At 32.7% G+C, this 24,498-nt stretch overlaps 1 protein-coding gene across 1 annotated transcript in view; it reads right to left on the bottom strand.

Annotated features, from left to right (window-relative positions):
* Window positions 1-23,766, bottom strand: part of LOC114331779 (trypsin-1-like) — an 81,476-nt gene extending 57,710 nt beyond the window's left edge. The window contains exon 1 of the mRNA XM_028281431.2: window positions 23,558-23,766. Coding sequence (XP_028137232.1) covers window positions 23,558-23,629 — 72 coding nt within the window. The 5' untranslated portion in view covers window positions 23,630-23,766. The remainder of the gene's footprint in view (window positions 1-23,557) is intronic.
* Window positions 23,767-24,498: the final 732 nt, after the last annotated feature.

Raw genomic sequence — 24,498 nt, 5'->3', positions numbered from 1 at the left:
ACAAAATTACATTATTCAAGAACACATTATTATTGTACAGATATACTGTTATTGTACGAGGGGGGCGCGGTGGAAATAATGATGGAAAATTGGGTCGCAAATGGTAAAAGTTTGAGAAACGCTGAGATAGGGTAAGAAATAGAGCCAGACTACTCAACCCTCTCTCTGGGAAAATTGGCAAGACACAAACGAAAACTATCATTCACACTTACAAGACTTCTACTCGACAAGTTATTGAGTATAAATCAGTTCTCTATTGTCTTTTCAATAAACTACAAAACCTAAAGTTGTTGCGTGCACAACGTATAATCTTGCGTGGAGCTAACTACAGGGCCTGGAGATTTCGCGCAAACGAAATGCATAACATTTCTAATACATATCCCCACAATTATTGACAGAATAAACTCTCTGAATAGGAACTTCACAATTAAAGTCATCAACGTCCCCCTTATACCCAACAATCTCTCAAATGTTCTTGCTCTTCTCTCGGCCACGTACTCTGCCACCGAAAGCCCAAACGGAAAAAACTTTACCCACCGTCTGCTCTAATGCAAACATGCATAGACGAACTCCCGGCAGAGTACGAAGAAATCCTCGAGGCTACTCCGTTAGCCTACCGTACCCTCCTTATCTGATCCCTTTCCTTTGTTGATTTTTTGCAGTTTCCCAACTTCATTGCACAATTATACCTGTTCGTCCCGAGGAAATAGCCGCAACTATTTTCTCTCACTCGAACGCTAACTATCCATATAGTGTCCAAAGCCACCTCCTAACCGCCGACGATGACTGCAGGCTTGCCTGTCCAGTGCACAATGGTTTCTAGGGGCTGTGGCCGAGGGCAACGCATGGACAGTACACACATATGTCACACTCTGGAAAGAACATCTCTTCCAATTCACCCTCTCTTCTCTGGTTTCTTACAATCAGCTGGACAAACACCGTTTAGCATCCTGCAAGCCACCACAACACCTTGCCACAGCACTTTTTCAGACTGTTTGCTTTTGCTGCCTACACCAATCATTCAACCGCATACCCTGAAGATGACCACAATCCTAAACAGGGACAAAACGATGTATTTCTCACGAAATAAAGTTTATCCTTTACCTATCCCAAAAATGTACATTGATAACTAGCTATATCGATCGTCCATTAATGATTGGACCCAATGGTCACCTAGTCCTTATTCCTCGCAATATCTCAACCTCCTGCCACTCTGAACAATATCAAGCTCCGTTCCTTATCCATATCCATCTAAAGCTACTGGTAGTTACTGGAATGTAGCCTATATATGTTCCATTTTTCTCGGACAGTACCATCTTACGTTCGAGTCCCTTTGTGGTACAGGGTGATCCCTCTAAAGTATCATAACCCCCAGGGGCGTCGATTATCTACCAGGAATCGCGCTACCTAGAGTGACAGGTTGTTGGCATCGTTATTGGCATTTAAGTTGGAACTGGTTTGGAACTGGTCCGTCCTTTTGCTTTCTGTGATACGCTGGTACGATGTTGGGAGGTGTGGACTGTGTGACCATTGCCTTTTTATTTAATGAAACAAAAATTTATCAATATACAGTTATCATCATCAATCAGACAATTGCGTCCACTGCTGGACATAGGCCTCCCTCAGTATTTTCCAGCATTCTCTACACTGGGCCGCTTGTTCCCAGTTTCCTGCTATTTTTTTGAAGTCATCGGTCCATCTAGTCGGTGGTCGTCCTCGGCACAGAATAAATAACCACACAGAAGCGAATCTGTCTGTCGTTTAAATTGATTTTGTTGGGACCGAAATATTTGACCTTGTGCACCAGTTACAGAATAGAACTTGACGTTCTATGATATGATGCTTATTTTAAATAAAACACCATGTATATTAATAAATTATTGTACTAAGCACAAGTTCCTCTTTCGAATGGTACCTATAGAGATGTTCTACAACTAGGAGTCATAGTATGTGCGTAATTTACAATTTTCTTAAACGGTAAATTGCTTTTAAAAATAATATTTATAATCACTCTCGATTTTTAAACTACGAAATAAATGTTTGTTTACTGTATCATAATGATACTAGACCATTATTATGAAAAGTAGGTATATTGGTCTGTACACAATACATTAAAAAATCAGGATCTTCTATAAAGTCTAAAGTTCATAAACGATAAGTTAAATATTTATCATAATCCTGTTTGGTCTAATACTGGTGTAGTTGAGTTTTATATGGATAGTAGTGATTTCTCTTAAGTGTTCTAACAGACGTTTGACTGATTTACAATTCACCCGAAATTTTTTCTTTACTAGTATTTGCTTTTTCCGTAACAGAAAGCAGGACATCAAGCTCCTTTACTTCATCATAAACAACTGGTTTATTTTTATTTAACTTTCCGTGTGCAACATTACCAGTAGCACGGAATCTATTAAAATCTCCCAAAAACGTCCGTTTTTGGGTGTCTTCTATCAGGATACTTTTGAGCGTAAACTTAAGAAGGTAAGATACAATTTTGCAAACACTCCCCAATGCAAAGTACCATGTCTACTCTTTCGTAGATAACGTGATTATTCATTTTTAGGATCAATTAAATTTGAATATCATACACGGATGTTTATATTTTTGATAATTACGAGACCGTACTGTCATAAAATGACGATGTCCTACGATGAGATACATCTTTTGTTTTAAACTCGATTTACAGATTAAGAATTTAAATAATTGTAAATTACGCAATAACTATTAGACCTAGGTATAGAACATCTATATACCATTAGAAAAAGGTGACTCCGTTTAGTATAATGGTATATTAATATACATGGTATTCCATTTAAAATAAGCGTCATATGACACATTGAATAATCCAACAATGGAACTGTAAATGTTGAACACCCTGTAAATAACTGTGTAATAATTAATCATGGGATACATTCAACCAATATCCAGTTATTTAGATGTAAAAGTATTTTTTTCATAATTTCTTAAATAACTTGACAATAAGCCTTCTTTTAAAACTTTACATTTTAAGAAAAGTCACCATAACTCAGAACACTCTGTACATAGGTATAGGGAAGTCTTATGAAACTATACCTTATTTTTTCGGACAATTAAAAAATGCAACAAAATACAGGGTGTTCCATAAGAAAAAATATAACTTTGATACCCCGCCATTTATTGGGACACCCTGTATATTTCAAAATAATTTTAAAATGTAGATTTTATCAACTTACAAACTACTAATTTAAAATTTTTTTCAAATCTTTTACCATTTCGCTGTAATCTTCCGTCCCGTTAGAGGTGACTCACCCTGTATATTTTTGTAAAAAAATATTTTTGACATTAAAATGTTATATTTGGATAGTAAATTTAATGTGGAACAATTTTCCTGTAGACGTGTTTGTACCAAAAGTGCATAGAACTCAACCTAATTCGCCCTGTGCCTAAGGACTAATTCACCCCTTTCTCAAAAACGCACCCCTTTTTTTCATATTTAGAGATTCCATTGACATTATAAATAATTCATATTTAGATATCCATTGACTATATAAAATAATAAAACCCCATTAACGTTGTAGTTCCTTTCTAAAATACATAATCAATAACCTAACACCTGACTGTTTGATTGTACTGTTGGAGTATAAATATAGTGAAGCCTCGCATCTCGCCAGGCATCTTGCCAGAGGAGAGCTGGAAATGTTGACGCAGATCTATTCATCAATGACCAAAACTTCGAAGTGGTCAAAGAGTTCATATATCTAGGGACATCGGTTAACCCCAATAATAACACATCAGGGAAAATAAAAAGGCGAATAATAATAATTGAAACAGGTGTTATCATGGTCTATGAAAGTACTTAGCTAACAAACGTCTGTCTCAAAAAACTCGTATAAGGCTGTATAGAACATTAATAGTCCCCGTTCTCACATATGGATCAGAGGCATGGATGCTAACTAAAACAGATGAATCCGCTCTGTCGATTTTTGAAAGAAAGGTGCTACGCAAGATATTTAGAGCGGTCGGATATATTATTGTAATATCGTTAATTTGAGTTTTTCCAATTTTCGCAAACTTAAATCATACTTTTCCCTTACGGCGATTATAAGTATTGATTTTGTCTCTTAGCGAAAACGTTTCCTCTTTTGCGACATATTATTATAGCAACTTAAGAACCTTTCGATCACCGACTAAAATCCTGATGAATTTCTATTTTCAAATTTCCTTAATCCTCTCTTACCTCCTCCTCCTCAATGTTTATTTCTTCGTTGTCATCATTAAAGTGTCTTGTTTTTATCAGTTTATTCATCTCTTTTCTTTGTCCGCTGATCATTCTGCATATTTCTCTTTGTGTTTCGTAGAAGTCATGTTGAACGTGTTTTGAGAAACTCTTCCAGTATTCCCTTTTTATTTGTCTGACTAGTACTTATATTCGTTTTATTTCTGATTGGTTTAAGTGGTTGTATGACTGTTGTGTTTGTTGTGTTTGTTGTGTTCTATATTGTAAAAAGGCTATCTTCTTTTCTTTACATTTTGTCTTCACTTTTGTTTTCTTTTTTAATACATTCCTCTTTTTTACTTTTCTGTCTCCAAGTGCTTCTGTTGCTGCGTTAATTATGTTATTTTTGAGATTTCCTCAAGTTTATCGTTTTCTTATGTTTCAGTCTCAGAAATCTTCTCGGTAATTCTTCGTATCCTTTGTATTTTTGAGGATGCTAATTGATTCCTGAAGACCTAAAAAATTATCTTCAGTCACCGTGTTAAATCCACCATCATTGTATATGATTATGCATTATTAACATTACAAAAGCGTGACGCCTCTGACAGGAGTAACGAACTTAAAATTGCTTGAGTACCCAAATTCAAAAACTAGTTTTCACAAAAATAATTATTATTTGGCAGCACCAAATTAGACCCCAACGAAAATAACAGTTGCTGTAAAAGTTTTTATGGCACCCACAGACAATGTAATTATTCTTAATAAGCATCCCACAGAGGTGAAAAAAACGAAAGATAATAGGAGGACCGTGTGGTAATAAGATTCGTCTCACGTACCATCAAATCGTGTTGTTATTCATATTTATTTATGGATTTTTGCGCATTGATTCTCGAGAGTTGGTAAATAAGTTTGTATAATATAAATAACTGGATATATACTTAATGAGTACTTAGTGTTTTCAAAGCTTTGACTTCACACGTGTTTGATTGACTGTTTTACATAACACCTGACTGTTTGATTGTACTGTTAGAGTAGAAATATAGTGAAGCCTCGCATCTCGCCAGGCATCTCGCCACGATGCTCGCCAGGACTCTCGACTTGCTTCTTGCCAGGCATCTCGCCGCGATGCTCATCATCATCAGCCTCTCTCAATCGACTGCTGGACATAGGCCTCCCCTGTTTGTATCCAAAGTGTTCTATCTTTTACTTTCTGTATCCAGTTTTTTGTTGTCTTTCGTAAGTCGTCTTGCCATCGTGTTGGTGGTCTTCCTCTGCTACGTTTATCGCCTGTTGTCTCCATTCAACTAGTTTGCGAGACCATCTTCCGTCCTTCATTCTGGCAACGTGTCCAGCCCATTTCCATTTTAAGTTACAGCTTCTTTTAATGACGTCTATGACTTTGGTCTTAGCTCGTAGATCTTCGTTTCTAATCCTGTCTCGCAGAGTGGCCCCTATCATTGATCGCTCCATTCTTCTCTGTGCTACTCTTAGTTTTTGTGCGTTTTTATTTGTGAGAGATAATGTTTCTGCACCGTAGGTCATCACCGGTAGCACGCATTGATCGAAAACTTTTTTCTTCATGTTAGTTGGAATGTCATTCTTAAAAATGTTCCTAAGAGCGCCGTATGCTGCCCATCCTTGTATTATTCTTCTGGATACTTCGGTTGTTTGATTGTCCTTACCTATCTTAATTACGTGACTCAGATATATATTTGTCTGCCAGTTCTATTTGTTCATTTTGTATTTCAAGGTGTTTACTTGGTACTAAGTTCGTAATATATTTTGTTTTTGTTATATTCATTTTTAAGCCTATTTTATGACATGCTGTACTAAGTTCTTCCAACATTTTCTTTATATGTCTCAAATCGTCTGCAATCAGGACTATATCGTCTGCGTAGCTTAGGTGGTGTAGCATCTCTCCGTCCACATTTATTCCTTTATCACCTCATTCGAGGGTTTTGATCGCTTTTTCTAGAGCCGATAGGAAAAGTTTAGGTGACAACGTATCCCCTTGACGGATACCTCTTTGGATTTTTATTTGGTTGCTGTTAGCGTGTAGTTGTATCGAGCTTGTCGCATTTTTATATATACTACATATTAGCCCGGAATATCGGCTATCAATGCGGCTCTCGTTTAGTGCTTCTATAACACTGTCGAGTTCTACTAAGTCGAATACTTTGTGGAAATCTACGAATGCTAAAACTAAGGGCTTGTTGTCTTCTATGGATTTTTCGATGAGTTGTTTTATTGTTTGGAGGTGATCGTTGGTTCCAAAGTTTGCTCTGATTCCAGCTTGTTTTCTACTTTGATATAGGTCTAATTTATTGTCTAATCTTGTGGTGATAACTCTCGTGAAAAGTTTATAAAGATGGTTTAACAGACTGATTGGTCGGTAATTTTCCAGATCAGTTTTCTCCTTTTTTTGTGCAGAAGAATTGTTTTAGCTCTATTCCATTCAGATGGTATAGATTTCTTTGTCAAACATAGATTAAATACATCTTTTATTTTTCTCATTAGAGGTTCACCGCCATTCTTAACAGCCTCGATCACTATTCCATCGTCTCCTGGTGATTTATTGGATTTCATTTTATTTATCGCTTGTCTAATTTCACTGAGAGTTATTTCTGGCATGAGTTCAGAGCCTTGATTTAATATTGTTTTGCTTATTGCATCTTTTAGCTGTGTTTGGTTCATCCGTCTGCTTTTATAAAGTTCTCCATAGAAGTCTTCTACTATTGTTAAAAGCTCCTCTCTATTTGTTGGTTTTTCGCCCTTTTTGTTTTTTTATTTAATGATCTGACTTTTCCATGTTGAACCCGCTTATTGGAATAGCCTTCGTGCCAATTAAAAGTATTCCTATAACCGGGATATTCTAATATGCGATCATTGGTCGCTAGTAGAAACGTTTCGGGACTTTAAATTTCTATTCCTTAAACCGGGATATTCCTTTAAGAGGTATTCTAATAAGCGGGTTTGACTGTATTTAGTTTTCTTCGCAGACTTTTTAGGCCTTTATTATTTTCTATGGTTTGTTCGATTTTTAGTGTATTATCCTTTCTTAAGTCTTTTCTTATTGCTTTCTTGACTTCTCTGTTTATCTCTCTCTTTTGCTCTCCATTTCTGTAATAAAATTTCTTTGTTTCATTAAATTCTTGGTGTCAATACTAAGTTTTTCTTCGTTCTTATTTCTTGGACAGTGTTTTCTCATGATTTGACCCCCACAGAAACTTAGAAAATAAGAGTTTCTTAAAAATTTAAAGAAACGTCAATTTGAACTGGAAGCCACTGTTTTCTGTGACTATGCCAAAGCTTTTGATTGTGTAAATCACGACATTTTGATTAAAAAACTAAATTTCTATGGAATTCGAGGTATTTCTTTGAATTGGTTCAAATCTTACTTAGATAATAGGAAACAACTGGTTAGAGCAAATGATACTGACTCTAGTCCCAAAAATATTGTATGTGGAGTACCAAAAGGTTCAGTATTGGGTCCTCTACTTTTCCTTATCTTTATAAATGACATCACTAATTTAAAAATCGATGGAAAAATTTTTCTTTTTGCTGATGATACCAGTATCACTTTGAGCAAATCAAATATTGCAACTCTTCATGCAACTATAACTTCTGATTTTCTTACGACAAAAACCTGGTCTGACTCTAATTTACTCTCCTTCAACGTGGATAAAACGGTAGCATTATCATATAAAGGTGCTTTTCAACCCCTGCTTGTGAATAGCAGCCAGATCTCTACTGTTGATTCTGTAAAATTTCTTGGTATTCTTTTAGACAGCAACCTTAAATGGTCCCTTCATATCGATTTGTTAAGTAAGAAACTTGCCTCAGCCTGCTATGCCATAAGATCTGTTTCGAAGGAACTCAATTTAGCATCTCCTAAAATAACATATTTTTCTTTGTTCGAGTCTCATCTTCGATATGGTCTTCCTTTTTGGGGGTCTAGTACAGCTGCCCAATTTGATGTTATTTTCAAATTAAAAAAAAAGAGCAATAAGATATCTGTTTGGCCTCAGAAGAACAACCCATTGCAGAAGTTACTTTAAAGATCACGAAATTTTAACCCTTCCATCTTTGTATATTTTAGAAACTGTTTGCTTAATTCGTAAACACATGCATGTCTTTCCAGCAAGGCCTCATCATGGCTACTCCACCAGAAATTCAACTTTTGATGTCTATTTACCGATCCCGTCTTCTGAGTTAGTAAAGAAATCTATACTATATTCCGCAAAAAAACTATACAACCATCTTCCTTTACAACTTAAATCTGCAACATCCTTTCTCAAGTTCCGTAAAATGACAAAAGCCCATTTATCTGAAAGACCATATTATTCAGTAGAAGAGTTTCTTGATGACTAACTAAGAAATCACAGTAAAGTAACTAAAGAGTATTTATCTATATTTGGGTGTCACATACAGCAGCTTAAAGTTATTAGTTCCGTTGTTTGTGTTTTATTGTACGTTATATGTTCAATTTTGCAATTTACAGTAAATTTGCAATATATTGGTTTTGTTTTTTACTTCACTTTTTTAACTTGTTTATATTTTTTTTATTGACGATTTATTTAATTTCATAAAATTGTATTTGTTATTGTTATGTTATGTATATCTTTTTTGTGACTCTATGTTAAGCTTTGTCCATAAAATTGTATAATTTTCAGTGACAATAAAGCATATTTCTATTCTAAGTGGGACGAATTTTTATGCAAAATTCATGCCCTCAAATGTAACCCCCTACTGCCCCGCATCAACCCCAACTTTTTTTTAAATAACAAGTGTGGTCGAGTGGTACATCATTTGAAAGTTTTTTGAAGTTATAATTCTTTACGCGCGATATGAGGGTGAATTTTTATATGTTAAAACGTACGATCCCGGCGCATGCGCATTATAACTTTGTTCTGATTGGATGTTCAAATGACATGTCAAAAATTATCCAATATGGCAGCTGTAGCACAGCTGTGGTGTGGATGGTTGACGATTTGGTTATGTATGGTTGTTGCGTTTTAAAATTTGTGGGAAGAAACAAAAACAAAGGTTAGTTAATAGTTATACTGCCTTTTTGAAGTTATACTTCTTTAGGCGCGATTTCATTGAGGGTGTAATTTTAGTAATCTGCGCACACAGGCAGTATGGAGTTCGTTACTAAATGTTTTAATTTATGTATTTATCAGTCCAGAAAAGGTGTGGAAAGAACATATTAGTGTTTTTATAGTATATTGTGCAACAAGTGCAGAAAGGTACTAATTTCTCACGAGTTTGAAAAGTTGCGGTACGAGCGCAAGCGAGTGCCGCAATTCAAACGAGTGAGAAATTACCTTTCTGCACGTGTTTCACGCTATACTTTTTCTACAAGCACAGTTTTTCCTAAAAATAAAAATCACAATTTCCAAACGACGATTAATTATAATAGGTACCTATGTGATAAATTTTAAACTGTATTTAATTAATACCTACTAATCAATTTAAATTCCTTATACCTAAATAAATTGCACAGAAATCAGTTAAAAAATTAATGCACTGCCTTAATTTGTTTAAATTTAAACAATTATTACACATTATTGACATTATATTTATGCAGTCACGTTTTTACACAAAACCTACTTCATTCGACGTCTCTTGCACAGGTTGCTAAATCCTTATTGGTTATTTGATAATTATAAAATGTTTAATAAGAATAAAATTGTAAAATAAAACAGTTGTAACATCCATAATTTAGTTTCTATGCTATAGTTAAATATAATAATTGTCTTATAGGTTATATATTTCTCTAAAGTTTAACCACGGATGTAAACAGAATATAACGTTACTCAGAATGCGGTAGTCCACGGATTTAAACAGAATATAACGTTACTCAGAATGAGGTAGTCAACTGTGCAGAAAAGAACTTTGCGGCACAGAAACGTCACTTTGCGGCACAGAAACGTCACTTTTCTGCACACTAATGTCAAATATCTTATACTGTGAGAAAATATCAAGTTTGCTAACATAAAACCGTGCAGAAAAGTGCACTTTGAATAGTGGTTGTAGAAAAAATATATTTTTCTACAAACGTGTTAAAAATGCAATTTATAGCACTCCATAGGAGCGTTAAAAATGCTAGTTTAAAGCACCGGTGCTTTAAAAATTTTAAGGCACTGCAGTTAAAAGTGAATTGTCAAATTGTGAAACGTCAAAATATTTATATTTCATTTAGTAACATTAATAGATATTAATAATACCTATTTACGAATGTTTCTTCTAAAATTTAGGAATATATTAATTTTATAATACATTTAAGTATGTAGTAATTTTATTTACAATTTACCTAATATACCTAATATCGTCGTTGTCTAGCAAGTGTCTGCGTAGATTAGCGGTATGTGTATTTAGCTACGGACCTGTTAGTACTTGGTTCGATTCCCACATAAGGGAATTTTTTTTGTTTATTATTAATGGTTATTGACATCTTAGACTATTATTATATGGACTTATAAATGATTAAAAATAATTAAAATAATTAATCGGGATGTTGCCCAACTATTTACCGAGTTGCAAATTTATAATAATTGCCTATTTCAAAATGCACTTTTGAAATTAATTTTTCTTATGCACAAATGCAATTTCAGATTTCTTATTCATTACAATAGATCACAAAATTTCCTGACATTCTCACGAATCCAACGCACCAAACTGCATTAAAATCCGTCTTACTGCGCCAAAAATCGAGAGTAAGGCCTTTTTTTGTGCTTCAATGCCTCGACTAATTCGGCCAGAGATCGAGAGGTCGTGAGTTCGAATCCAGTGCAATCCTATACTTTTTTTATTTTTTTGAAAGCGGTAAGCCCAAAAGTAGTTTGGTGTTTAAAAAAAAATTAAAACAAACTGTTTAAAGTATATTTATTTTTAAGAAATCATATAATAGAAGTATAACTTCTTACGTGCGTACAAAGTACACACACATTCTTTTTTTCTCTACACGACACAGTATTTTTTTTTAATTTACTTATTTTTCTTTAATTTAACTTTGAAGTAAATTTTGGATTTACCTAATTTATTGTTTGAACATCAGTAATAACAAAAAACAAAAAATTTCATCAAATTAACCAATTAAATGTTCGAAATGACCTACATACAATAATTCAGTCTATTTTAAAAGACTCTTCGTACATTTGCAAATCAATCCGGTGTCAATAATCGGCATTCTGACACAATTCTTTGTTGCAACAGTGCAAGATCTGCATGCGGAGTGGAGTATATTTTTAATTTTAGGTATCCAAAAAAATCCAAATGCGGAAGATCCGGTGATCTGGCCGGCCACTCTATGGACCCCTTCTGCCAATCCAACGCCCTAGAAAATGTTGATTCAAAATCTGGTGGCCAGCCAGATCACCGGATCTTCCGCCTTTGAAGAGACTTTGAAAATAGATTGTATGTTTTTATGGAGGTCACAGGAGGTCCTTTCGAACATCTAATTGGTTAATTTTATGAAATTTTACGTTTTTGGTTATTACTTATGTTCAACCACAAAATTAGTGATCCAAATTATTATTAGTTGTCCAAAATATAACTCCAAAATTATCTTCAAATTTTTCCCGTAAATAAAAAAAATAGTGTCGTGTAGAGAAAAAAATTACCTTTCAAATGGTGTGCCACTCGACCATACTTGCTACATATTTAAAAAAAACTGGCGGTTGATACGGGGCAGTAGGGGATTATATTTGAGGGCCTGAATTTTGCATGAAAATTCGTCCCCTCTCAATACAAATTGACGTGTTTTTTTATTTTTAAGAAACTAGATAAAGTTTTTCAATCCTAATAGCAACATTAATAATATTGAAAAATATTACTAAAAGATTTTTAAATTGAAAACTTATTGGTACATTTCCCTGGTGACACCTCCAAGGCTTCTACAATTTGCAAGCCAAATGGATGCTGCAGTGAAGACAAAGTGTAGGACTAATACATGTCGAAAAATTTACTGGATTAGGGAAAAGCAACCTATGCATTCTCTGAAGAGCCTCTAACAAGAGGTGAAATCGTCGATAAGAGTGCTGGTTGCGCTCTCTAATCTAAGTGAAAATAAGGACATTTTTGGCCTTGCATTGCAACTGAATAAAAATGGTATACATTTTCATTTTCTAGTAGTATTACTCCGTGGAGTAACTAGGTGCATTTTCCGTTGGAACTTTACCAAGCTGCAGACGGGGGTTGTGAATTGCCTAGTGTAGAATTCTTTCCCTTTTGTCTCCACTGCAGCATCCATTTTTCTTGCAAATTGTAGAAGCCTTGGAGATGTCACCAGGGAAATGTACCAATAAGTTTTCAATTTAAAAATCTTTTAGTAATATTTTTAATATTTTTCAATATTATTAATGTTGCTATTAGGATTGAAAAACTTTATCTTTCAATTTCCAGATGACGCTAGTCACCTAATCCATTCACCTCAGTTGCAGTGTGGGACTAATATATGTCGAAAAATTTACTGGATTAGAGAAAAGCAACCTATTCATTCTCTGAAGAGCCTCTAACAGGAGGTGAAACCGACGATAAGAGTGCTAGTTGCTCTCTAATCTAAGTGAAAATTAAGACATTTTTGACCTCGCATTGCAACTGAATAAAAATGGTATACATTTTTATTTTAAGAAACTCTTGGTTTCTGGGTTTCTGGTGGGGTCAAATTTTCGTTGGAACACACTGTATTGGGTCTTTAACGTAAATATTCCACCAACGGTTAGAGTTTTCGCAATGTGTTTTAAATGCATTAATTTTTTCTAATCTTGAGAAAACTAACAAGTATTTCTGAAAAATTTAAACGCATAATGAAAGATTGCATTATTACCGAGGGCTGAAAGTCGCTGAAAACTTCTATAATGTTTATTTTAATAAGTTCTTCTTCTTCTTCTTAGCCTTCTATCGTCCACGTTTGGACATAGGCCTCTCCCAACTCCTTCCATCGGTCTCTATCCTGAGCAACATATTTCCAATTCGTTCCGGCTACTCTTTTAATATCATCGTATCATTTTAATTAGTTACAGGGTGAAAAAAGAAAGGAGAAATTTAGTGTAATTTTTATTTTCAAATATCTTATTCAAAAAAAAACTTTTTAGGACATTCTAAGGGACTTTCGTGCCTCGGTAATAATGTAATTTTTCATTCTGCGTTTAAATTTTTTAAAAATACTTTTTAGTTTTCTCAGGATTCGAAAAAAAAATGAATGCATTTAAAACACATTGGCGAGAAATTTTACACCTACGTCCTTAATATTTTTCTAAACGATATTAAATAAAGAATGTATTTCTGCAGTTTAAAAAATTACAAGATATTCTATTTTAAGGTTCTCCCCTACATTATTTTCAATTTCTAGCATGATTCTGTCTCCATAATTTAAAAAAATAAAATAAAAAAACATGAAAAAAATATTTTTAAGAAACGCATTTCTTTATTTACGAGTGACTAAAATTAAACATATTATAAAAAAAATCAACCAAAAAGCAAAAAATAAAAAAAAATTGAAAAAATCTAACACATTCGTCAAAGAAAAGCGTGGGGCGTCTTCATCGAATAAACGGTTTTCGCACCACGCTTTTCTTTAACGAATAATATTCGATATATACGAATACGATACGAATAAACATAACGATATATTTTAATGTTTGAAAAGTGTAAGACTAAAAAGTAAAAAATAAAAAAACATGAAAAAAATATTTTTAAGAAACGCTTTTCTTTATTTACGAGTGACTAAAATTAAATATATTATAAAAAAATCAACTAAAAAGCAAAAAATCTAACATATTATATTAGATTTTTTCAATTTTTTTATTTTTTGCTTTTTAGTTGGTTTTTTTTATAATATATTTAATTTTAGTCACTCGTAAATAAAGAAAAGCGTTTCTTAAAAATATTTTTTTCATGTTTTTTTTTATTTTTTACTTTTTAGTCTTACACTTTTCAAACATTAAAATATATCGTCATGTTTATTCGTATCGTATTCGTATATATCGAATATTATTCGTTAAAGAAAAGCGTGGTGCGAAAACCGTTTATTCGATGAAGACGCCCCACGCTTTTCTTTGACGAATGTGTTAGATTTTTTCAATTTTTTTTATTTTTTGCTTTTTAGTTGATTTTTTTATAATATATTTAATTTTAGTCACTCGTAAATAAAGAAAAGCGTTTCTTAAAAATATTTTTTTCATGTTTTTTTATTTTTTACTTTTTAGTCTTACACTTTTCAAACATTAAAATATATCGTTATGTTTATTCGTATCGTATTCGTATATATCGAATATTATTCGTTAAAGAAAAGCGTGGTGCGAAAACCGTTTATTATTAGTTTATTATTTAAGAGAACTTAAAAATTTTCCGTTAAAATCGTTTTTTTTATTTAAACAATTAATAAACAAAAAAAATTTTATTCGTATATTGTTAACGAGAATGTATATGTCTGCCAATTTTTAGTCATTTGCATTGAAGAAAAGGGAAAAATTAACGTCTAAAGATTTGACCCAAACGATTGAACTAAAGAAAAGCGTTTAATTATAGAATACGACAAAACGAATTCTAATGTTAATTGTAGCACAAAACGACTCTACCGGTGTTTTTCTAACACTACGAAAAAAACACGAATTTTTAGAATTCGACTTTTGGTTGAAGTTTTGTTTCGTATCGTATTGAAATTTGACACGAATAAACGCCGATTTATATATAAACAAATATATTATGAGCGTTCAAAATTTTAAACTTTATTGTATATTTATGAAGCATAACGTAAACAATTAACGTAAAAAGTGAAATTATGTATAGTTCATATTATTAGCTACAATCCTTAAATATTTCAAGTTTCTACATTGTAAAAAAACAAGAGAATTTAAGCATTTTCCATTAAAATCGTTTTTTTTTTATTTAAACAATTAATAAACATAAAAATAATTTTATTAACCATTCGTATATTGTTCCCGCTAATGCATATGTCTGCAAATTTTCATTCATTTGCATTGAAGAAAAGTCGGTTAAATTAACGTCTAAAGATTTGATGCAAACTATTGAAGAAAAGCGTTTAATGATTAACATTATCAACATTTTAAAAGCATCAATTATTAGTCATTTTTTCGCTGTCTCTCTTTTCTTACATTTTCTGGTGACATTCGCCGATTTAATAATTGTGCTATTATTTCATTTTCAAGAATCAATAGAATATATCTATAAATCTTAACCAATTCTTTGCCAAAAGAGACCAACATTATTTGCTTACTTTTGATGCTAGTTACTTAAAAAAAAACAAAAATAAAGCTTTTTTAAACACTTTAAAAATTGGATTAGTTTTCCCCGAAAATTGCTTCATTTTTGGTGATTTTACGTTGAAATATTCGATTTGGAATTTGACGAATAAGAACCTAGGTACTTTTCATTAGCTACAACTCTGCTTCTACTGAGTCTACATTTTTCATACGTTCATACGTACACCATTGTTCTCATGTTTCACTCGCAAATAACTCGAAAAGTATTGACTAAGTGAAAATACTCTACAGAACAAAAGTTACTTAGAATTAGTCAGTTTATCGACTTCCGGACTATTTTGAACATATGTTTCTGCACCTTCGAGAAGGGGTGGTATTCACCCCCAGGGCAAAAGCACACATCGACACAATATCACTTTTTTTGACATGATAGCTATGTATTTGCCAAGTTTCATGTCAATCCCAGCGCTTCTTTAAAATTTGGAGCAACACCCGTGAGTAAATGGACTATGACTTGATGAAGTAATCGAAACATTTGAATTTTTATAATTGTTGTAATGTATACGATATATAGTCCGTCCGCTATAACTTTTCCCATGCGGTACGATTCATTTTCAATAAAATTAAGTCAAAACATAAATTAAAACGAACGTCGATGTGTATATACGTTTTTTATACTGTATACTATACAGGGTGTTTCATTAATAATTGTCCATATAGTAACTGGAGAAACCTTAGCACAAAATACGAAGATTTAACCTAAAACACTTAAATAAAATGTGATTCCTTACTGAGTTACAGGGTGTTTTATCTAAAAAGTTAAACACTATTTTTGCTCAGAATTTTAAAACTATTCGACGTATCCTTTTCATACTTGGCAGGAAGTATAGGTACGGTACAAACTACTAAATTATGTTAAACAAACGTTTCTGGCTGTTACCAGAGGCGTACGACGGGGGAAAGTGAATGGTTGACCCTTTCCAAATTCTACGCCACTGGCGAAATTGCTATTTTAGTTCAATTTTTGGATTCCCCAATACTTTCTATGAAAATAATATACTCTTCATTCGCAACGATAAAGTCATTACTTTTCGAGATCTTTGAAGTTTAAAATGAAACGACACGGTTATTTTGATTAATGTATTGTGTCGCTTCATTTTTAATTTCAAATATCTCGAAAATTAATCATTTTATCGTTACGAATGGAGGGTTTATTATTTACATAAAAAGTATTGCAAAATAAAAAAATTACACTAAAATAGCAATTTTGTCAGTGGTGTGTAGAATTTGGGAAGGGTTAACCAGCCACTATCCCCTGTCGTACGCCTCTGGTAGTAGTTAGAAACGTTTATTTACCTTAATTTAGTAGGGTGTACAGTACCTACACTTTCTGCCAAGTATGATAAGGATACGCCAAACAAGGGCGGATCCAGGACCGATTTTCGGGAGGGGCCATAAACTTTTTTTGGGATGGAGTACCGGAGGTACGGAGGGTAATTTTTAAAAATTAGGGTTACAATGGTGAGTTTTAAGGAATTTTTCACACACTTTTACTGTGTGTGAAAGTGCCTTAAAACTCACCATTCCTGCCATGGTCTCGATTCCTACACATTTCTTCGGATTTAAGTGCAGTTCTTTCAACAAGTTTAATACTATTTTTCCCAATGCTGCTCCTGTCAGGCCTTGTTCTTTCCCTCTTTCTTGATTTTCACTGATTATTTTTAGGTTTTCATAAGCGTCAATGAATTTGACACAGTCTTCACGATTGTTGTTATGGTGTATGTATCTCAAATTTATAGAAAGCTGTTCCACGTAGGATACGTCGGTCGTTTCGTCAAATATTATTTGTTTAATTATTTCTTCACCACAACATGTAATTCATTGATTTTGACTGCTGCTACTAATGTATGTTGCTCAGGAAGATGCTGTGGATAGGTCTTATTTAAGAGTCTTATCTCCTGATGCGATTTTAAATCTTAACAATTCCCCTCATTGCTAGGTCCAGCATCTTCGTCCAGAAGCAGAAGGCCATCATCACGATGGTCTCTTAGAGGAATATTTTGTCGACCTAAGAACACTAAAGACCCTACTATTGGTCGTAGTCTTTCTTTATTTTTTTGTATCTGTTTAGACCTCTGAGAGTATATCTGTTAATGACTGTCTTTGGAGGTTTGCGATAACTTTGTAGAAAATCCAGCTCAACCTGAACGCACTCCTTGTGGTATGATGTTTTTTCATGGGTTTATATGGCTCCGTCTTTGCTCATGAGTTTGGCGAAAGATGTTAAAGGTTTCGTGCCAAGGCTCTGGTATATCATCCCCTAATTGTGACCTTATTTTTTATTAGAAAAATAAAACGCAATACTTGTAAAACAATTCCTTTTGACTGTGAGAAAATATTAGCTGAGAATTATTATGCAAGGAGGGATCCAAGGAAGAAGACGCATCTCCTGGCTGAGGAACCTTAGAGAATGGTTTAACTGTAGTTCATTACAACTATTTAGAGCAGCAGCCAACAAAGTGACCATAGCCATTATGATATCAAACCTCCGATAGGAGATGGAACTTTAAGAAGAAGTGAGAAAATGCCAACCAACTCCTTTGTTCTAAGTGCTAGTGACCCAAGTAACGCTTCATTTCTTTTTTATTCTTTAAGTGTATAAAATATGGAAATTTGTACGATTTTGATGGCTGTCAAAGTCATTCTAACAATTGGCATTTTGTAAAATTATCAACATTTTAATTTATAAAAAACCCAAGTCATTCTTGAAGCTTCCGTTACTTCCTTTTTTCAATTCTAGTCTAGAAATCATATTTTAATCTCCTGTTTTATACATGTAGGGTTTTATACATGAGGGGGCCATGGGGATCCGCCCTTGACGCCAAATAGTTTTAAAGTACTGGGTACAAATAATTTTTAAATTTTAATCATTATGAATCATATCATAAATTAATCAAAATAACTGTGCCGTTTCATATTTAACTTCAAATATCTCGAAAATAATGACTTTATCGTTACCAATGAAGAGTATATTATTTAAGTAGAAAGTATTGGAGAATCTAAAAATGGCACTAAAATAGTAATTCCTCCACTGGTGTAGAATTTGAGAAGGGTCAACCATTCACCATCCCCTGTCGTACGCCTCTGGTAGTACCTAGAAACGTTTGTTTATCATTATTTAGTAGGGTGTCTAGTAGTCGCACTTTCTGCTAATTATGAAAATGATACGTCGTATACTTTTAAAATGCTGAGCAAACATAGTTTACTCAGTATGGAACCACATTTTATTTAAGTATTTTATGTTAAATCTTCGTATTTTGTGCTAAGGTTTCTCCAGTTACTATATGGACATATACTACACACATCGGCGTATCTGTTTTGACTTAATTTGATTGAAAATGAGTCGTACCGCATGGGAAAAGTTATAGCGGACGGACTATATGTTATTGCTTTTCATCCAATACGAGTAATACGACACGATCGATTTTCTAATATCATCTGAGACAATAGCAATTTGTTGGTACCAAATGCGGTATGTTCATACCATTACTCTTACAGTCAAATCTATTACAATTCCAATTATTAATTTCGAGGAACTCCACTTTTTGCTTGACATCATCTTCATGGCTAAGCGCCAAGTCATCGCCCTGTATGTCAATCGCAAAGTCGCGTGTTAACGCTTTTTTACTACTTGAACAATTTGTTCGACTTACATTAGTAGAAGTCAGGCATGTCGCAGAAGTCGTCGGCAAATGCTATTATAAAACAACTTTTTGTCGTCATTTTCATAACACTAGCGATAATGAAAGATGTGGTTGACATTAAAAGAAATCAGAGACAGCTGTGACCTTGAGGAAATGAATTTTGCGTTGCCGGCATAGGCATTGGTAAAAAGACTTAAGGAATGAAGACATGAAAAAAGTTACATTTCTAAATAACTTCGAAATAAATCTTCACTCACGTTCATTACATGTTCATTAATTTTAAGCGCCTAAGAAGACATTTTGCTCATCCGAAAGAAAAGGGTCCCAAGTCAAAAAACAACTTTTTTCAAGGGAGACAAAAATAGATATTTTAGATCTTAATTTAACTGTAAGTTTTAAACGTTATAATTTAATAAATTTATAAATTAAATACGAAGAATACCTATATGAGTCAATGTTTCTAATTTTGGAAGATGTAAAACCAGAAAATTATGGTATCTGGTTTAACAAAGAAAAAAAAGATCAAAATTTTGAGCTATGTCAATTTTCTTTTAGAATATTAGTCACTTTTTTCAAATTAACGAAAAATACCTAGGGCACTTCTCAAAATACAACGGTTTTTGTGATAAATAATAATAAGTTCACGTCGAATGTCAGAGCATAACTGAAAAGTGTCATTGTTCCCGCATAAAAGTATTAATTTTACCGCCGAAGGAATAATGACACTACCGCCATCTTTCAGCATTTTTCAAATTTTAAATCGCGTATAACTCGACAACAATCAATTATAGAGAAAAATGACAAGAGAGCTTTTTTGCTCAAAATGACCCTATTTAAAACGACCCTAAAATCTATTAAAAGAAATATTGTTTGGAGTGAAAAATTATTTTTGTGAATTTGTTTAAAAAAATTGTTTAAACAATTTTTCGACCACGGCACCGCCCGGCACCTTGTGGATATATTATAAGGACCTCTTTTTGAGTAAGTTTGTGCAAAAAAATCGAATCGGAATAATTTCACTAACGGGAGCGACGATACATCCTGGACTATAGCGCTAATTGTTAATAATTAAAAATAACAGCTTTGTAATAAAATAATGACAAAAATCTCTTCAGTACCTTGAAGAAGGGGTTTGAAACTTGATTTGGTCACTTTTTGAATTTCATAATAATAATTTTTAATCGAGTTATTAAGCCTTTAAAATGGCTATTTTCGCATTTTTCAAATTTTTAATCGCATATAACTCAACAAAAATCAATTTTAGAAAAAAAGAGAAACCTTTTTTGCTCAGAATGACCCAAATTGTCTAAAAAAAATTGTTCGAAATGAAAAAATAATTTTTGTGAATTTGTTTAAAAAAATTGTTTAAACAATTTTTTTACCACGGCACCGTCCGGCACCCTGTGGATATGTTATAGGCGAGCGGCAGGCACCCCCAATATGACCAGGTACTGACCACGGAGAGGTGAATGGCCAATTTTAGACATACTGTATGTTTTTGACGGTGCTGAAAATGAAAATCAGATTTATTTCGAATTTGATGTGGGGGAACATTGTCAAAATCGCAATTTAACCTTAAAAATAAAAAATAAAAATCACGTTTTTTTGCGTTTACCTCGCTACAACTCTGTTCCATTTTAATTTTTTTTTTTTTTAATTTTTACAGTATATAGCTCTAACATTTTTGAAGACAACGATACCTGTTACAAGGTTTAATTATTTTTCTGATAAAGGTTGTGAATTCTTCAAAGGAAAGGTACGAATTTGTGCATTGCAAAGTTTAATCGCAAAAGTTGTGTGACGAAATTTAAAATTTATCCTTTGAATCAGGTTTATGTTAAAATAGAGAGTACAAAGAAGTTTTAAGGAGAATTTTAGATCAAAATGTTTTATAGAAAAAAAATAGTGCAACTTTTATTATCGGCATTAGAAATCCCCAATATAACGGTTATTTTTCGAGATACTGACCATGGGCGGTGAATGGCTAATTTTGGTGTAAGATTATGGTTTTGACGGTGCTGAAAACGAAAATGAAATTTATTTTAAATTTTAGGTGGGGAGACACTGTCGAAATCGCAATTGGAACCAAAAAATAAAAAAAGTGAAATCACGTTTTTTTGCGTTTTACTCGCTATAACTCTGGTTCATTTTAATATTTTTTTCTAAGGTTTGTACACTATATGTTGCTCACTTTTGTATTTATCTTAAGCTTTTTGTATTATTCTGGTAAAAGTTATGAATTTTTAAAATAAAAGGTTCAGATTCGTAAATTGCAAAGATTAATCACAAAAGTTGAGTGGCAAAATTTGAAATTTATCTTATTAATCACGTTTATGTTAAAACCTAGAGTACAAAGAAGTTTTCTGGAAAGTTTTAGTTACAAATGTTTTATAGACAAGATATGGCTCAACTTTTAATATAGACGTTATACATCCCCAAAACAACCTTTATTTTTCGAGATACTGACCATTGACGGTAAATGGCTAATTTTGGTCTTATTTTATGTTTTGCATGGTGCTGACAATGAAAAAGAGGTTTATTTTGAATTTTATGTGAGGAAACATTGTCAATATCGCAATTTTAACCTAAAAATGAAAAAAAAAAAATGAAGTCACGAATTTTTACGTTTAACTCGCTGCAACTCTGATCTATTTTAATATTTTTGTCTGAAATTTCTACAGTATATATTTCTGACCTTTGTGAAGATTATGAAAGCAACTGTAGTCTTTTAGCTTTTTCTATATAAAAGTTATGAATTTTTAAGGTGAGATGAAACAGAGGTGCAGATTCGTGAATTACAAACCGCAAAAATTAAGTGACAAAATTTAAAATTTATATATTTGATTACGTTTATGTTAAACTATAGAGTTCAAAAAAGTTTTATGTGGAGCTTTAGATCTAGATGTGTTATAGAAAAAATATGGTGCAACTTTTAATTTTAAGGAAAACGTGGTTTATTTTTTTTTTATTTTTAGGGCAAAATTGCGATTTTGACAATGTTCTCCCACCTCAAATTCAAAATATACTTGATTTTCGTTTTCAGCACCATCAAAAACATAAAGTAAAATCAACAATGATCAGTATCTCGAAAAATTAGCGTTATTTTGGGGACTTATAACGTCGATGTTAAAAGTTGCACTATTTGTTTTCTATAAAACATTTTGATTCAAAAGTTTCCAGAAAACTTCTTTGTACTTATGTTTTAAAAATAGTTTAATTTAAGATCTATATTTCAAATTTTGTCAGTCAAATTTTGCGATTAAACTTTGCAATTCACGAATCTGTACCTTGTACTTTAAAAGATTCATAACTTTTACTAGGATAAGCCAAAGAGCTTAAATCAGAAACCATTGTCTTCGAAAAAGCGAGCGATATATAGTGTACAAACTTTAGAAAAAAATATTAAAACGGACCAGAGTTGTAGCGAGCTAAACGCAAAAAAACGTGATTTCATTTTTTTTTTATTTTTAGGGTACAATTGCAATTTTGACAACATTCCTCCACATAAAATTTAAAATAAATTTTATTTTCGTTTTAATCAGAATCAAAAACATAACCTAAGGCCAAAATTAGCCATTCACCACCCATTGTCAGTATCTCGAAAAATAAGCGGTATATTGGGGATTTCTAATGTCGACATTAAAAGTTGCACTATTTTTTTTTCCATAAAACATTTTGATCTTAAACTTACCAGAAAACTTCTTTGTACTCTCTATTTTAACATAAACGTGATTAAGAAGCTAAATTTTAAACTTCGTCACACAACTTTTGTGATTAAACTTTGCAATGCACAAATCCGCACCTTTTCCTTTGAAAAACCCATTAGCTTTATCAGAATAAGAATAAAAGCTTGAAACAGGTATCGTTGTCCTCAGAAATGTTAGAGCTATATATTGCAAAAATTTTAGAAAAAAATGTTAAAATAGAACAGAGTTGTAGCAAGGTAAACTCAAAAAAACGTGATTTTATTTTTTTTATTTTTTGGGTAAAATTGCGATTTTGACAATGTTTCCCACACGAAATTCAAAAGAAACCTCATTTTCGTTTTCAGCACCCTCGAAAATATAAAGTATAAATAAAATTAGCCATTTACCCCTCCCTGGTGAGTGGTCAGTATCTCGAAAACTAAGCGCTTTTTTGAGGGTGTGCCGCTCGTGTATTATAAGAACCTCTTTTGGAGTAAGTTTGTGTAAAAAAATCGAATCGGAATAATTTCGCTAGCGGGGGCGACGATATAACCCGGTCTATACAGATTGTAAATAAATGAGAAGTTAAACAAATACATAAACTATTGTATTGAAGATGATAATTTTCGAAACGTTTGTTCATTGCAACAAAAAAATGTTAGGGAATTAACATTTCTATACCTATAATAATTCGTTTTTAGCTGGGTGTATATAAATTAAATAAGAGACACAATAATGACTTACTTCTCGGGGTAAAGAGCCACCGCAGACCACCCAACTGAAACCGCAAAAAAGCGCGACTATGTAAAAGTTCATTCTCACTTCAAATTCGACGATTGTCAGAGACAAGGCTGAAAGACCACGAAGCGGTAACGGAAGACAAAGAATACTAACAGAATATCCTCATCCTCATGCCCATCATCGACGGATGATGGTCATGTGCGATGGGTGATGGCGAGTCGCGTCATATGAAGAACACTCATTATATCTAGGTTTCGAGGTGGATTTTATTATTGTACAGGGTGATGGGAAATACCGATTCACACATTTTAATTTTTCGCTAACAAGAATATTTTTCATCTTTATGCATATTTTGATATATGTATTGTTATGATCTACTTTTTATTACTTTAATATCAATTTATCTTTATTTGATTACTCCAATTAATTATTTAATTACTTATCCAATTGTCGCAGATCATACAAAAAAATTAATAAAAAATCTCAGGGTGCCTTTTTATAATACAAAAAAATATCTAAATTATCTTATGTTATACTTATCTTCTCTCGTGGTTTCAGTATCTCTTAGTTGGTTCTAATCGGGAAAAAAATATTAGGAAAAGGAATTAAATAGAAATATAAAATAAGCATACAGAATTTTATTATCAAAATCAATACTCTAAAAATCGATCAAATTTAAAATCTGTGGACACAGCTGTCCGAATGAAATTTTTACCACTTAAATTTATTCTAGTTAAAAAAAAACAATTTATCGGTTTGTTCCCGAAGACTTTGATAAAACAAGCTAAACAAACAAATTTAGGTATTCGCAAATTACCTATACTTCCTATTTACTTTTTGAAATATTGAAATCTTAATTCATATGCTTTTACTCAAAATTTCAGTTTCCGAACATAAAAATATCTTTCACATAAATTGACTGACCTTTTGCTTCACTCACTCTG

The sequence above is a fragment of the Diabrotica virgifera genome, chromosome 8, assembly GCF_917563875.1.
Source record: "Diabrotica virgifera virgifera chromosome 8, PGI_DIABVI_V3a".
Taxonomy (NCBI): Eukaryota; Metazoa; Arthropoda; class Insecta; order Coleoptera; family Chrysomelidae; genus Diabrotica; species Diabrotica virgifera.
This window is presented reverse-complemented; position numbering and strand designations above follow the sequence as displayed.